Genomic DNA, 17322 nt, shown 5'->3' on the forward strand with positions numbered 1-17322 from the left:
CTTGGAAAATAGTCGCTATTCCTCCCATAACGTAATGCTACTTATTACTCTCGTTTAAGTACCATCCGTCTCCAGAACCTATTTCATTCTTGGATCCATCCATAGGGAAAATATTCGTAAATTTCTTTGAATGCGCTCTGGATTACTCTAGGAATTTTACATCAGATTTCCTTTCAAATGAAACTATGGGCATAAGATCGTTCTTGGCTGCCAAAAGCAGTGGATACTACTCAGACAGCATCTTAAATATTTCGCTGTGTCCCAAAGTTTCGTCTTCGTGCCAGAAACCTTATTTATGGAGTCTGCACATTGCTTTTATTGATTCCTGTTTTATCTTAAAATCCAAATGGAGCAAACCAAGCATAGCATTTAGGTCATCGCCGGAGGTTGAGCTCATGCATAAACATACATTTCTTTGCAGTTTGTATAGTTCCTGACGTGCGGGCTTAACCATGGTCCGTCGCCACCAAACCAGAGAGGCGTAAGGGATGATTGGTCCACGATAGTCGGTTCTGTCACTCCAGCAGCATTCCCCGTATTCAAATATATACAGTAGAAGCCCGATAAGTGCAATACCGATAACTGCAATTTCGCGGAAAGTACAATTCGATTTTGAGTCCATAGAAAACTCGAAAAGAGCAATAAAAAATTGCAATTTTCGGGCGCAAAAGAATTCTTGTTCGAAGAAATTTTTTATTTAATACGGCAATCGTTCGGAGTTTGAATCATTTTTTTTTTGCTTTCATCAAATAAAATCATGGGAAAAGTGAAAAAGAATCTACATTTTCTTACATTGAAAGAAAGAGATGAGATTCTCCAAAAAATTGAAAAAGGCGTTAAACAACGAGATCTTGCATTCGAATACAAAGTTGATTGCGCAACGATTTGCCGAATAAAAAAACAATCCCGTTCATTAAAAGAAAATGCATACAATTCATTTTCACTTGGAAATAAACGGAAAACTTTGCGGTTTGGCAATCATCCAGAGCTCGAGAAGCGTTTGTACCAGTTTTTCATGAATCAGCGGGGACGAAATGCTCCTGTTTCTAGCTTGATATTGAAAAGCAAAGCATTAAAAATATTTGATGAAATAAAAAAGGATGGAGAACAATTCAATGCAAGTGATGGATGGTTTTCGCTATTCAAGAAACGCTTCGGACTTTGCTATTTGACTGTGACAGGTGAATCATTATCTTGTGATCCAGAAGCCATTGAGCCATTTAAGGAAAAATTGACGGCGAAAATTGCTGAAAAAGGATATGTAACATCACAAATATATAATGCTGATGAAACGGGGCTCTTTTGGAAACTTTTGCCAAATACCTACGTTTCGAAAGATGAAAAGAGTGCTCCAGGCAACAAAGTTTCAAAAGATCGAATCAGTGTTCTTTTGTGTGCAAATGGTGATGGCAGCCACAAAATAAAACCATTAACGATCGGCAAATCTATGAATCCGCGTTGTTTTAAAAATTTTCGTCTACCGGTGAATTATGCTAGCAACAAGACTGCTTGGATGACTCGGGATATTTTCAAAAAGTGGTTCTTTGATAATTTTGTCGAAGAAGTGAAAAAATTCGCCAAAGAAAATGATGTTCCAAGCATTACTCCTGCTGGATCAAGTTCCATCTCATCCGCCCGAAGAAGAATTAGTTTGTGGTGAGATCGAAGTGATGTATTTTCCGGCCAATTGCACAGCGATTTTACAGCCAATGGATCAAGGTGTTATTAACTTGACAAAAATTCAATACAAAACATTGCTAATGGAAACCATAATTAGTGAAAAAGATTCTTCATTACATAAACTATTGAAGAAAATTGATTTGAAAACCGCCGTGATCATGTTTATCCAAGCATGGGGAAAATTGGTCCCTGAAACGATCGCTAACTGCTGGAAAAGCGTATGGGGTACAAGCCCAACAGTTGACGCGATTATTGAATCTAATCCAGACGATATGCCATTGGATATCGAAATTGACGACCCCCTTCTTGTTGGAGGATTACAACGGTTAAATGAGATGGTCGAAAACTATGTGGGTGAAGCAGACACAGATGAAATCCACAATTGGGTTTTGGAACTAGGAATAGATGAAGGTGACAGTGAAGCCAATGAACCCGAAGATACTACTCAAGAAGAAACAACCGAAAAAGTCCAGCATGAATCGATTTTTGGCTGTGTCAATACAATTTTGAAATGGGGTGAACAGAATGATGTACTGTCATTCAATCAGATCGCTTGTTTGCATGATATCCGATCAAAAGCACTTGAAAAGTGTTACGAGAAAACGCAATCGAAAATAACAAAGTTTTTCCAAAAAAAATAATTGAATTTTGGAGCACACACTCATATGTCCTTCCGCATTGATCTCTTTGCATTAATTTCAATAAATAGGTGTTCATTTTTCTTGAATATCGACCTTTTGAGCTCATTAATTGCATTGAATAGAGTTAAAATATTTTTCCCTAGGTATTCCTCGATCCACAGGAGAAATTCGCAAAAGTGCAATTTTTCGCTAAGTGCAATCATTGCTGAAATTTTCCAATTGTACTTATCGGGCTTCTACTGTATTAGCAAACCCGCGAACTCCGTTTCGCTACCAGATGGCTTCGTTTTTTGTAAAATTTCCTTTAGGGATTAAAAGATGAAAAAAATTATTTTTTTTGTTTTATATTTCAAAAGGAAAAATTATATTTCATTTACCCGTTTCATTGAAGTGCTTTTGGTAAACCACATTTTTTGTTCTTTGGTATGACGTTAACACAAACAAAGCGGATGGTTTCCCAACTCGTGAACACGCAACGTATAGCTGCCCAGGTGAAAAGTCTGATGTTCTAATATCATAATAACTGAACCAACTTTGAGTTGCAAATTATATGGTGCAAATCCTGGTATTTCCAGAGAGTTCAAAAACTCTGTTGGATAATTTACTACATCATGGGGATTTGTTATGGAATCAACGAATTTGTATGCCACCAAATCGATATCGAATGGTGCATGGTGAAATTCAGTGTGTATACATCATTATTCTTTGCGGCGAGAATTGCTCGTTGACCAAGCATAATTCTGATAATTTTCACTAATGCTTGGAAAAACATTTTCAATAAGAGCTAATTGAGAGTCTACAAATCGGCAAAAGTTGTTGGTAAGAGTAATTAATCCAGCTGTCGCATCATCTGGGACTTTTCCATTTCCAACAGCTAACAATTGTTTGAAAAATTGTGGAGCACTTTGTTCATTTTGAAGTTGAACTCTCATATTAGTGGTAAGCGATAATGTTTTTACGTTATTCCACAAAGTTGATACCTTCAGGCAAGCATTCAATTCATTTGCAGGCGTTCCACGGGGAATTACTGGCAACGTCTGCCTGAAATCGTCTGCCAACAATATGATCAAGCCGCCAAAGGTGTTGTTATTTCACCGAAGATCCTTCAGTATGAAGTTAGGTGCTTCAAGGGATTTCTGCAATGCAAACGCTAGGATGCAAGCAGTAATCAGTGTTGCAATCATATCGAAACGCTGCTCGATTCAAATCAGCACTTGATAAGTCTCTTCTTGTGTGTCGAAAATGATCTACCGTTTCACGGACTGTCTCGCCTTGCTCTTGTGATTCAGAAGCACGAAGTCGCGCCATACGAACGCGGCGCTCTTCACGGGCAATTCCTTGTGCTTCTTCAGTCGTTTCATTCGCAACGTTTCGTATCCTTCTTGCATTACGGCTTAGTCGGGAAAAATTCGATCACCTTGGCCGCGGCATTGGTAATGATGATTCAAAGAGAATACAAATTACTGTGAATATATATTTCTGACAAAATTTATATTATCAAATTTTCTATTTAACCATAGACAAAATTACGTTTAGCTGTCATTTGTGCTTTGTTATACCATATCAGATGCGTTTTTGTTATACCACACTTTATAGTGACTAGACGGAAATGCGTTCGAATGAGATAAAAAGTATCCTATGTCCGTCTCCTGGTTCTGAGCTACCTCTCCACTAATTTTCAGCCAAATCGGATCAGCCGTTCTCGAGTTATAAATAGTGTAACTAACATGACTTTCTTTTATATATAATATATAGATATAAAATATTTTTATGCTGCTACAGCAACAACAACATGATTGGTCTGATAAGTGCTGTGTGTATCCACAGGACCACAGCAGGTTTCAGACCCCAAGTTTTACCAAAGTCTCTACGGCATTGTTGAAAAATCTTTAATGCGCGATCAACCTTCAGCGAAACATGTGTTTTCCAAGTCAGTTTCTCATCAAAGATTGTACATACATACATACATAATTGGCGCTTACACCTTTTTGGGCGTTTCGTCGAGCTTCTCCTCCTATTTGTGGCGTGCGCCTTGATATGGTTCCACAAATGGAGGAACCTACAGTTTTAAGCCGACTCCGAACGGCGGATATTTTTTATGCGGAGCCTTTCCATAGCAGAAATACACTCGGAGGTTTGTTATTACCTGCAAGGCATACACAAAGGTAATGGAAGATTGCTTCTTTTTTCTCAGTTTGTTTACAACTGTGACAGTATGTATTGTGAGAGTTATCCATTTTGGCTGCTTGTTCTCCGATAGACCAAAAGCCAGTTATGACTGCAGTTAGTCTCCAGGCGTCCCGTCGTTTCATGCTTATTAATGTCGACGATTGCTTGAGGTTGTAGGAGGGCCATAACGTTCTGCTAATTTTGCATTTCGTCGGGTATTTCCATCTACAATCCGCGTTTCGGAGGTATTTTAGGAAAATTACGTTCTTGACGTATAAGGGAATGTTGGGGAAAAAATGGGGTCTCCAACCAAAACTATCCAACTGGTCCTACACAGCCATTGTAAGGCCAATACTAACATATGCGGCACTAGTTTGGTGGCCTGCAACAGAAAGAAAATACGACAAAACTAAGCTGAACAAGATACAAAGAACAGCGTGTATCTTAATTACAGGAGCGCTTAGCACCAGTCCTACTGAAGCGCTCAATGTACTAACACATCTATTACTATTAGACTTACATCTAAAAAGAATCGCTACTTGCAGCGCAGTGAGACTCTGAGACATAGGAAGCTAGACAACAAAATCGTACGGTCGCAGCCAGATCCTCCTACAGGGACCCTCGCTGCTCAAAAACGGATCAGACTACACAGTTCCCGACCTCAACTTCAAGAAAGGCTTTACGGTACGTTTTCCACTGAGAACCGAGTGGAGCAAAGGAGAAGTGATTGGAAGACACGATATCGAAATTTATACCGATGGTTCTAAGATGAACTGTGGTGTGGGAGCTGGTTTCCACTCGGAGCCACTCAACCTATCTCAATCAATTCGTCTTCCTGATTATGCCACCGTGTTCCAGGCAGAACTTTTAGCGATCAGAGAAGCATGCAAATCCCTAGAACTCTACAAGGAAGTTGGTGCAAGAGTAGCTATCTTCTCAGACAGTCAAGCAGCTATTAAGGCCTTAGACTCCAACTACATTTCATCCAAACTGGTCCTACAGGGTAGAGAGGAGCTGAAACTGCTCAGCCACTGGCTTGAAATTACTCTGATATGGGTTCTCGGTCATAGGAACATACGGGGCAATGAGATAGCGGATGAGCTAGCAAGAAAGGGTTCGACACTAGACGTAGCAGAGGCGGTGGCAGTCTCCACCCCACTGTACACACTAAAAGCATCCATTGCTTCACACTATTATGCTTTAGCCGGAAGAAGATGGAATTAACTAACAACATGTATTACAACAAAAACACATGACCGTCGTACAAAATCCAAAGGATGAATCACATGTTAGGATGTTCTCGGCCAAACATTTCACGCATCACTGCAACTCTTACAGGACATTGGAAAGTAGGGGATCATGCAGCTAAACTCAATCTACCCTTCAATCCTATCTGTAGAAGCTGTCAAGCGGAAGGGGCGAAGGAAAGTCTTTTCCACTATTTATGTGAATGTCCGGGACTAGCCAGGGCACGACTCCGATCCTTCGGTAAGCCTTAAAAGATTTGCTGCTATACTTGGACCTCACTAAATGGATCTGACTTGGAAACAAAAAAAAAAAAAGATAGTGGTAGTAAAACGGTGCTGGTCACTAATTCGGAGCATTTCAGTTCGGAAATGTTCAATCACCTCAACAACAACAACACGTTCTTGACTGCACCTAATGGTTGACTGATTCTACAAGAGCGTTATTCATGGCAGATGCCCCTCTTGCGAGTTCATCCGCTTTTTCGTTACTTTCAATGTTTCGATGTCCCGGTAACTTTATGGTTTTCATTTAAGGTGATGAGGCTATTCCTACTTTGTTTCGCCACTTGAGAGGTTGTTGTAGCCGAACCCTGTGCCTCGATTGCAGCTTGGCTATCCGAAAGAATAGCGATATTGTCTTTGAAAGAGAAATCTGCGATTAGTAGGCTACAGTACTTCCGCCTGGAAGACATTTCTGGTATTAGGAAGACGCATAGATGTCTCAATTTAAGTCTGTGAGAATATATCCCAGCTCCAACACTACAGTCCATTTTACTGCCATCTGTATAGACTGTAGTGTCGAAGTGGTTTTGAGAGAATCCCTTATTCCGAGTGGCCAAATTCCTATTGAATGTTACCGTCGGGACGATGTAGTAAGTCCTCGCCGAGGTTAACTGAGTTTGTCGCAATAGTAGACTGGCATGACCTTAAGTTTTTTCTCTCCAGCGACCCGCTTCATTTAACCTTAAGGGGGAGCCTGGTTTATGAGGTCTAAAAATTGCATCTCTTTGCGAATTTTTTTTTAAGGAAAAAATTAATTTAGCACTGCAAAGTTTTTTCTATCTTTTAATGAACATTTAAAAAGTATAAAAAATTTTTGTACTGGTTAAAATAAGTTGAAAAAAATGTTTAACATAGAAAAGTAGAGCGCTGCAACGCTGGAGTTTCCAACTGGCGTACAAGATACAGCTCGTAATTATTATCTAAAGCAAAAAATTCAAATGGATTTCTAATTATCATGTTTTTTTATTCTAGATGAAAACTGAGAGAAATTCCAAAATTTCAACTTTTTGGAGGTTTTAAAGAAAAAAATGCCTTTCTATAAAAAAAAATTCACTTCAACTTGGTATAAAAATCTTGAAAATTTTTTTTTATCTATTTTGTTAGCTCAAATAGAAGAGAATTTAATACTGAAGGGAACAAGCTATGATTCATTTCAAAAGGTTCATTAGTTTTTTTTTTCATTTATGTACGCCAATTCAAAGAAATCATAAAAATGAAAAGTCGAGAAAAGAAGATAAAGTTTGTACTATAGCTGTCCGGTCACAGCGTAACTACCTAACGCTCGCCTACCTTTGGCTTTGTATCTACGGAAATATTGAGAATTAGGCTCTGTAACTTTGTGTGAATATTCTGAAATATATTAGGAATCGCTTAAAACGAAAAAAAAAATTGATTTTTTTGACCTTATAAACCAGGCTCCCCCCTTAATGCACTCATGGTTGCCGTCTTCTTCATATGTAGACCCCTTACTATACTTTCTTAGTTTATTTATATTATATTCTACTTAAAAACTAGACGATAAACAAAATTTCATAAATCTTTTTTTCAGAATTCTGAAATCCTGGCTGAGGGTGAACTACGTTCCAATTTGGATGAATCTGACAAGGTGCGCGACCTGCAGGATCGTCTGGCTGATCTTAAAGCAGAGGTAATTTTCCTTATAAACCCGCAATAAGCGTATCAAAAATGATAAGAATTCTTCTATTATTTGTCTTTTGATTTATTGAAAAATTCTGCTGTAAATAATTTAAAATATTAAAAAAAAAAAATTGGACAACAGCTCATAATTTCACTAATACCATTCACATAGCCGCGCGCTCATATACACAACCGTCGAATTCAGTTTTTTTTTTTTATTAAAAGCGGACATTTAAAAAAATATTATAAATTTTATGAAAAGGTGGATGGATGTTCACGCGCGATTTAAATTCACCACTGCCAAGTCCATTGGGCGCCGTTAGCTGTTGTTTGAATTCATTTTCCTTCAATATATTCTTTGTTTATTCTTTACACTACACAAAATACGCCACTTACATGCATCCACACATACTAGTACATGAAAAAAACAACAAAAACGCATACACACACACTTTGGTGCATTTGTTAACTGGCTTTGGGCGCCCGATGGTGGGAAGAAGAACCATTCCATTCCATTCAGTTAACCAACTAATAACATTTTGAACAGAAAACATGCACACAAATACTTACAAACTTATCTACTTTAATGCAAGCGCACATGTGTACATACATATGTATGTATGCTTGCCCGTTATTTGGCATGCAAATGCAATTTCCTAAAGAGCTTTGCCTTTATATGCTCGTACAATAATTTATGCATTTTCCTCCGCTACGTTTTTCCGCTTCGATGCGCGCTTTTATACAAATTTTTAATGGGATATAGAGGAAATTACTTGAATTTTGATTTTTTACCTGCATATTTTGTTTTAATAAATTAATTGCAATTTTTAATTTTTCATAGTATTTTTTTTATGTTTGTTTTGATTTTTTTCTGATGTACATAAACAAAATTGTAACAAAAACTCACATTTCAATATCAATTATTCACTGTGTATATTTTTTTTAGTATCCCACGCCAATAACAAGCCCCGATACTGAACCATGGAAGTGGATAAGCTAAATAAACAAAGAATGAAAAATATAAAAATCAGGTCATTACTAACCAACCAATCAACTTGATTCCAATTATAGCTCATTTTAAGAAATTTTGCTCAAATACTATACAGCTGCAGAACAACTAGTCATTAACCGCATACAAGTCAACAAAAAAAGTCATGAAAAAAAAAAATGCTATAATTATGGTAGTAAAAAATTTAAAATTTATAATATTTCGCTGCATGCCGTTTGTTCTGTTATCCAGCTAAAGGAGGCATATTTGCATGATAATAATTAAATGTAGAAAATTCATTGCTCATGTGCATATGATCATACATATATACAGTTGCGAACACGAAAATAGCAGTACCAAAAGAATATTAAGTTAAAACAAAAAAAATTAAGACACGAATCGCAAGCTGCCCTAATGTGACTTGCAGGTATTTTGGCCCACTCACGGAAACTTGCTTATTTTAGCGGCTCGAGACTGGTGAATCTTTTAGTTCGGACCCTACTCTCCAAAATGGCCCAAAGAGAATAATCCATCGGATTCGCGTCTGATGAATTTGAGAGCCATTGTGTGGCCGTTATGAAGTTCGGAACGTTGTTCTTTAGCCATTCTTGATTCAATCGCTCTTTGTGAGACGGTGCCGAGTCCTGTTGACACGTCCGTCGTCTGCCACCGAAATGTTTGTGTGCCCACGGCTTCAAAGCAACCTCCAGAATACTTTCATGATAATATTTCGTATTTACCTTGACGCCAGGCTGGATGAAAACTATTGGAGAGCGCCCATCTGCGGTTACGGCGGCCATTACAGCCATTACCTGTGGTGGGTGCTGCTTCCTGGTGACCAATCGATGACTCAAATTCTCGTGCGAACGGCCGATCAAATAAACGCCATCGTTTTGGGAATTTACGAATTGCTCAATTTCAAAAAACAACTCCATGGCTCTCTCAAGCCTGACTTGTTGCTGCTTTGGTGTGAGATCATGCGCCTTTGGGATCTTATGAGGCTTGATTTAAGATCATTTTCCAGTATACGGCGGTTGCCACGGTCAGATATTTCCAGTTCTTTCGCCATTTGATTGACCATTTGGTCGTCGAGGATTTCGCTCAAGTCGCTTCTTCACTTTTTGAACCACTTACGTGACGTTGCAGTCTTTTGATGACCACCTCCATGACGATTCGCGATGCTACCAGTATCATTGAAACGAGTAATGGTGCGATGAACAAAAACTTTATTTATTTTAAGGCGCTCTAGCTCACGAACAATCGCTGGTGGTGATTTTCCAGCCAAATATAATGCAATCACACTATTATGTTTGAAATCCATGACTGATTTTCTTTTGTCGCGTTTACTCCTGGCAGAAGGCTTCCGCACGCTTGTAAGCAATACTCTGTCATTTAGCTAACTAACAGACAGCTGATGCCCGTGCATCATCCGCCAATTGCGTCTTTCTATATTCGATGGAGGTCGGGGTACTGAGCTGGCCATTTCATTACCTCAATTTTATCTGCGCGAAACCAATCCTTGCCTTTCGACTCGTGTGTTGAGGATCATTATCCCGCTGGCATACCTGTTTTATTGGCATTTCTTCTCTGCAATACGGAAACATAACATTGTGTAATACTTCCACATAAATATTGGTGTCCATTATGTCATCAATTTTGTGTATGGAACCTGCGCCATATAATGAGAAACATCGCAAACAGTTATTTTTGAGGACGTCCCGCACCAGTGCCGCCATACCAAACTATTTTAGACTCATCAATCCATAAAATATTACGCCACATGTCAGCGGTCTTGCCAAAATGTTATCTTGCAAATTCCAAACGTTTTGCTTCATCTTTTGGTGCCAGGAGTGGTTTTTTTTCGTGGGCTGCGAGCTGCTTACCCACTTCCCGTAGGCTTGTTGACCTCTTTTTCAATTTGTATGGCTGACTGCATGGGATTCTCTTTGGAGCACCTTACAATTCTGCGATCATTTTGGGGCTTTGAAGTTTTTCGTCTTCCTCCTCTTTTTTCAGCTTTTCCACAAATTTGATTACATTTGAAGTAATCTTTGTTGAGCTTATTTTTAAATTCTGTGTGAGATGGAATCTACTATAAAAAAGTATAAATAAAGAACGTACTTTCATGTGTAACACTTTATTAATTATCATCTTGGCGTTACAGTCCGGGGTGGACCATTGCCTCCTCTACAATACGCCTCCATTCTTCTCAACAGTCCGCTTTCGCTCTATTTTGTGAGATTTTCATCTTTTCTATGTCGTCTTCTACGTCTTGCAACCATCGTCTCCTTGGGCGATCTCTCCTTCTGGCTCCTTCACAATTTGCTTCAAAAACTTTTTGGTCGCTCTTTCGCTGCTCATTCTTAGGACGTGTCCATACCACCGTCATCTTTGGGACTTTATAACCCGCGTTACATTTCGTCCCGCGATTAAAACACTGAGCTCGTGGTTATACCGTATACGTTATGTACCGTATTCTAATCGTATTGGACAGAATATTTTTTTGAGAATTTTTCTTTTAAATCGTATCAGTAAATTCACGACATTAACTTTAAGGGCCCATGTTTCACAGCCGTAAGTAAGAACCGGACTTATTATGGTTTTGTGCATCTAGAGTTTTTGTTCCTTTGATATCAATAAAGGCTTCATAAGTTTGATATGGCTAAAGTATGCTATGTTAGCCGCCCGAATACGGTCTTGGACGGATCCTTATTTATGCTGAGTACTACACCTGGGTATTTAAACTCTTGCATGAACTCAAAAATATAACTTCCGATTCTGATGTGACTATCATGAAAGGATCGTGTCATGCAGTTCGTCTTACAGTCTACCAGTCTTCGTTTATATTGAGGCCCGTTGGTACGATAGCTTGCACTAAGCGTTTGAAAACGTTCTGAAGGGCCTCCCTATTTCTCGCAAGAATCACAATGTCGTCAGCGTATGCACATATTTGTGTAAAACCGCATTTATAATCTCCTACGATCTCTTCTGCCGACATATTTAGCTTCTCATACAGTATCTTTGACAGAATTTTGTAGCTCACGTTGAGAAGGGCGACCCCTCTATAATTTACACAATTTAATTTGTCTCCGTTTTTATAACTTGGGTCTATTAAACCTGTATATCATTCAGGCATGTTTTCTGCTCTCCATATTTGACGTATTAGCTCATATCTGTCTGATCAACTCTTCTCCGCCATATTTTATGAGCTCTGCATTTATACAGTCTTCACCACCTGACTTGAAGTTAAATTTTATTAATACTCTTTCTTGTGAAACCTTTAAAAATTGCCGGCACTGCTATTTCAATGTTGCACTTAAACACGTAAAGAACCGTAGTTGCTAGATTTATTGATTTGTTCAAATGAACTTTACACTTCTGAAACATCTTAACCCTTCGTAGATATTTGGTACTGAAATTTTCTTTTGTATGATCTATAGGGGAAAAATAAATGACTATAAAATAATTTTTAAGGGTACTGTTATTTTCATGCTCAGCTGCATGCAAATGTACCATATACATATATATAAATTAGTATATTATTAAAATTCATACCAAATAAGCTGCATGAGACTGGAATTTTTTCGAATTTATATCTTTATATCCCTTTTTTGTGAAATTCACAAATCTCAGCTTTCATTTAATGTTGATAGCATGAATTTTTTTTACAATAATAATATTGTTTTTTTAGTGATCAAAATACTCTCTCATAAATCATTTTCATTTACCTTTACCACTTAAAGTGCGTTAAATAAATATAGTGCAGGGGCAAGTTTTGACACTTTATTTGTTTCTTATTTAAATTAAAAAAAAATGTTATGAAAATATAGTTCATTCGCTTACAAAATCCATATGACGCAAAAACTTTTTGAAAATTTAGGAAAAAAAAATTGAATTAAAATTATATTTTATTTTAAGCATATAAATATGCGAAAAATAACAGTATTAGCTCAAGTCAAAAATCAACGCGGTTTTTGAGCCACTTCAAACTAGAGTTTTATTCAAGGATGATAAATTTACTATCTGCTACTCCTCGCTAACCTTATGTGTATCCCTAAGGTCATCTATATCGCTCAAGAACGATGAGCCAGAGTATCTAAAGCTAGTGGCATGCCATGCAGGACAGTAACAGAGAAGATGTCTGATTACAGACTTTAACAAATTGACAGTGCGTTGATATTTCCCTACAAGATGAAGTCCAAAATAAACAAGGCTGGCGTCATAGAAATGTTTTTGATGGCGCCATCTGTTCAATGAGTCAGTGCGTTGGAAGTTACATCTCTAGCTGACTTCCAGCGAAAGCGTGGTGACATTCGGTTCAGTGAAACCAATGTCATTGCGTCTAAAGTGTCCGTATGTTTGTGTCATCGGTACAAAAATGAGTTTCAAGCAAAGAGCTAATATCAAATTTTGTTTTAAAATCGGTTAAACATTCACCGAAACATTTGAATTGATGAAAAAAGTTTATGGCAATGATTGATTATCTCGTACCAGAGTTCATGAGTAGTTTCAGAGATGGTTGTGAGGACATAAATGACAATGAATATACGGGCCGGGCCGCCCGAAATCAGTAATCACCGAAATCATCGAATTTGTTCGTAAATGTATCAAAAATGAACCGAAATCATCATTGAAATTCATGGAATCAGAGTTGAATATCTCCAAAACATCGATTTATCGCATTTTAACTGATCGTTCGGGCTTACAAAAGGTCTGTGCACGTTTCATTCCGCACAAGTTAACTGAGGACCACAAATTGCTTTGAATTCAACATTCGAAAGACCTCATTAAAGAGGTGGGAAAAGACGAGCACTTCCTTTACAACATTCTGACTGGTGATGAAACGTGGTGTTTCCAACATGAACCTCCAAGTAAACGTCAAAGTGCCGAATGGAAGGCCCCAGGCGAGCCACTACCCAAAAAATCGCGTTTGGAGAAGTCAAAAATCAAATCGATGCTAATTTTTTTACATTCCAAGAGAATTGTCCACAAGGAGTTCGACTATGCAATTTTCTATCTTGACGTTTTGAAGCGTTTGTTGCATCGCTTTCGTCGAATTTGCCCTGAATACCGCGAAAGCGGAAGTTGGCGCTTATTGCATGTAATGTACCATCTCATCGATCCACTCTTGTGACTGATTTTTTGACTATAAATCACATTTTAACCATCAATCACTCAGCGTATTCGTCTGATATGGCTCTCTGTGACTTCTATCTATTCGGAAAATTGCATTTGGCGATGAAAAGAAAATGTTTTGCTTCCGTAGAGGCTACCCAAAAGACTTGTACCGACATCCTCAAGGACATTCCGGTTAATGACCTGAAACACTCTTTCGAAAAGCTTTTAGAATGCGCAAAACAGTGTATCGAGGCCAGAGGGGACTATTTTGAATAAATAAACTCGAAGTTATCAGAACAAAGCTTCTCTTGTTTCTATTGTAGCTCAGTCTTGTTTACTGTGGACTTCACCTTGTACATATCTGAACATTGTACATTTTACATATATAATATTATATTTGGTTTAGTTCACCACAAAATATTTTTTCGAATCCATGCTTCGCCCCATAATCCTAAAAATGAATAAAATCCGTCTAGCCTTTCACACTCAATAACAACTACAGAAGTAAAATTCTATCCTAAAATTTATTAAAACTGTATTTGTAATAATTGTACGCATGCCATTAAATGTATATACACTGCATATGTGTATTGTGTCAAAGTAGTTCACATACATATGTACATACATATAGATACATACCTATACTAACCGCCCATATTCTCATTAATTTACAAATTTTCGCAATAATTTACAGCTAACCGCCATTCGGAGTCGTGGCAAATATCCAATCAACAAACTGCGAAGCGCCTCAATACAATCGATCGAATCCAACGAGATTGACTTTAATGAATTGAATTTGCGACGAGAGAGTGCCGAATTATCAACAACATAATACACAATGCGGCTGAGGAGAACTTCACTCTCTAAGAGACACCAACACACAGTTGGCGTACTGATATTTAATTGATATTAGGCGTGTATCCAAAATAACAACAAAACAACAAAAATGCAAACAAACGAGACAAAAAAAGCAAAGTAAACACAAATAGAGAACATAACTGCTATTGTTGAAGAGTAGAAAATTCCAAATTAACAATTAAATAAAATAATTTCTTTTTAGCCTTAAGTAAGTTTATGCATGAGAATTTTACGCTTTGCAGCGATTATGTTGTATCTCCTTTATTACATATTTCTATTTTGAATTTTTGCTTGCATCTTCCATACCAACAAGTATATGTATGTATAACTAATTTATTGTAGTTTGTTATAGCGACTATACCAATTGATTATTATTATTATTGTATTATTACTATTAATATAATTGTAAATTAAAAAGCAACATAATCGAAGTGTGCGTGTGTGTGTGGTGGCTTCGATGCGCTAACGCTAAATTTGTGGCGTAATGTAATGAAAAATTAAAAAAAAAAAATAAAATTAATAAAAATAATTTTAATAAGAGAACATATTTTTTAATAAAAATAATTTTAATAAAAATAAATTTTTTTTATAAAAATAATTTTAATAAAAAAGAGAAAAAAATGATTATAAAAATTATTTTAATAAAAGATTTTTTTTATAAAAATATTTTTAATAAAAAACTTCTTTTTTATAAAAATAATTTTAATAAAAAAAAATTTTTTTAATAAAAATAATTTTGATAACATTTTGTTTTTTGTTTTTTAATAAAAATAATTTTATTATAATAAAAAGTTTTTTTTTGTTTTTTAATAAAAATAATTTTAATAAAAAGTTTTTTTTTGTTTTTTAATAAAAATAATTTTAATAAAAAGTTTTTTTTGTTTTTTAATAAAAATAATTTTAATAAAAAATTTTTGTTTAAATAAAAATAATTTTAATAAACAATTTTTTTTTTATAAAAATAATTTTAATAAAAAAATTTTTTTTTATAAAAATAATTTGAATAAAAAAAATTTTTTGTTTTTATTTTTAAATAATTTAAAAAACATTTTTTTTCCATTTGTGTTTGTGTTTGCCTAAAAATATTCAACATCTCAAGCACAAATCATGCTTTTTGCACGCCTAAGAATTTTTAGCGTTGGAGATTTAGCGATGGCGCATCTGAGTTTACTGCACCAGTGTACACTTCCCAATTTACTGTATTCAAGTAAAACTTCTAGCCAGTAATTGTAATTACATATGTTTATGTTTAGGTAATATTTAAATTGTGAGTAAATGCGAATGAAAATGAAAAATCGAATTAAAGAGAGTTCAATAGTGGCGAGTTAGCTGATGATGATGACATAAGGGAGCAAGAACAAAAAATGTTGGCTTATAAATTAACATAAAATACAGGAATGATATGAAATGCTAAAATGCATGCATGAACATGTTTTTATATAAATTTTACATAAATATGTAGCATTAGTTTATACAAATATGTAAACACGTATTACAACAACAACAACAAACTATGTATGACCAAACTGCTGAAACGAAGCATTATGAGAATACTACGACTTAAACTTTAGACAAAACCTTTTGGCATAAATAATCGTTGTAGAAATGTCGATTACGAGTAGCGAAACTTAATCAGCACACACACATAAGCGTGCATACATAATTAACGGTTATTCACCGGTTATTTACTCACGAAATGTGTATCGAAATATAGCGAAAATTGTAGTAGAATAACAGAAAAGAGTATAACAGAGTTATTCAGGATTATGAAAGAATACCTCCTATGTGGTTGGAATACCTTTGGTTAATCATGAAAGGCTACAATGCAATTTTATTTCTTAGACATACACGCAAGCAAACTAAAACGTACGACTGTAATTTCATAGCTATGCAAATTTTCAGATAAAATAAATATTATATATACAGTTGATGGACCAAAAAAAAGTATTTTTGATGCTACCTCTTAAATTTTTTCTATGGAAATTCTGTTTCTATTATTATTATTTTTTATGCTAGCCCTTCAATTTGTTCTATAGAAACTTTTTTTATTTTTTTCTGTGGGAATTCTATTTTTTATTTATGTTGTTTTTTTTTTTAATTGAAAATTATCATTAAAGTCCCACGGCCACGGCCAACGCTTTGAAAATTACTATTAAAGTCCCAGGAGAAAAATGCATTTCTCCGTAAATTTGTTATAAAATATTTAGAGATCGATATTATTTACTATCCGCTTTATTAAAAAAACAAAATATTTATAGAGGCCCTGAAAAGCCGGGAAATTAAAAAAAAAATGTCTATTGATTTATTAAAAACAAATTATAATTTTTATAGGGACACTGAAAAGCCAAGAAAATTAAAAAAATATCCAATGCTTTACCAAAAAAAAAAAAAAATCTTCATAGGGACACTGAAAAGCCAAAAAAAATAAACAAAAAATTTAAAAAATCACGGAAAAATTTTAAATAGAAAAAATTAATAAAATTTGTTTGTTTGGCTATGGAATAAATTTAGGGGTTATATCAAGCTTAGGTTAGGTATATTTGGCTGATCTGAATAGATCTAAAGGGTCCGTAGTTTTACCAGTGTCGTTAGAGTCGTGATAAGCATAGTTCGTGATACATGTTTTGGGGAGTTTTAATAAACAGTTTAAACTTTCGTCAGCAATATCCTTCTGATACGAAAAATATATCAATCCCAGACA

The 17322-nt window shown here is 35.8% G+C and overlaps 1 protein-coding gene across 1 annotated transcript in view; it reads left to right on the top strand.

The window, feature by feature from the left end:
- Positions 1–15119, top strand: part of LOC129237044 (ecotropic viral integration site 5 ortholog) — a 112716-nt gene extending 97597 nt beyond the window's left edge. The window contains exons 13-14 of the mRNA XM_054871431.1: positions 7569–7667; positions 14458–15119. Of these exons, the coding sequence (XP_054727406.1) occupies positions 7569–7667; positions 14458–14595 (237 nt within the window). The 3' untranslated portion in view covers positions 14596–15119. The remainder of the gene's footprint in view (positions 1–7568; positions 7668–14457) is intronic.
- The last annotated feature ends 2203 nt before the right edge of the window (positions 15120–17322 follow it).

This window comes from Anastrepha obliqua, chromosome 2, assembly GCF_027943255.1.
Source record: "Anastrepha obliqua isolate idAnaObli1 chromosome 2, idAnaObli1_1.0, whole genome shotgun sequence".
In the NCBI taxonomy this organism is placed as follows: Eukaryota; Metazoa; Arthropoda; class Insecta; order Diptera; family Tephritidae; genus Anastrepha; species Anastrepha obliqua.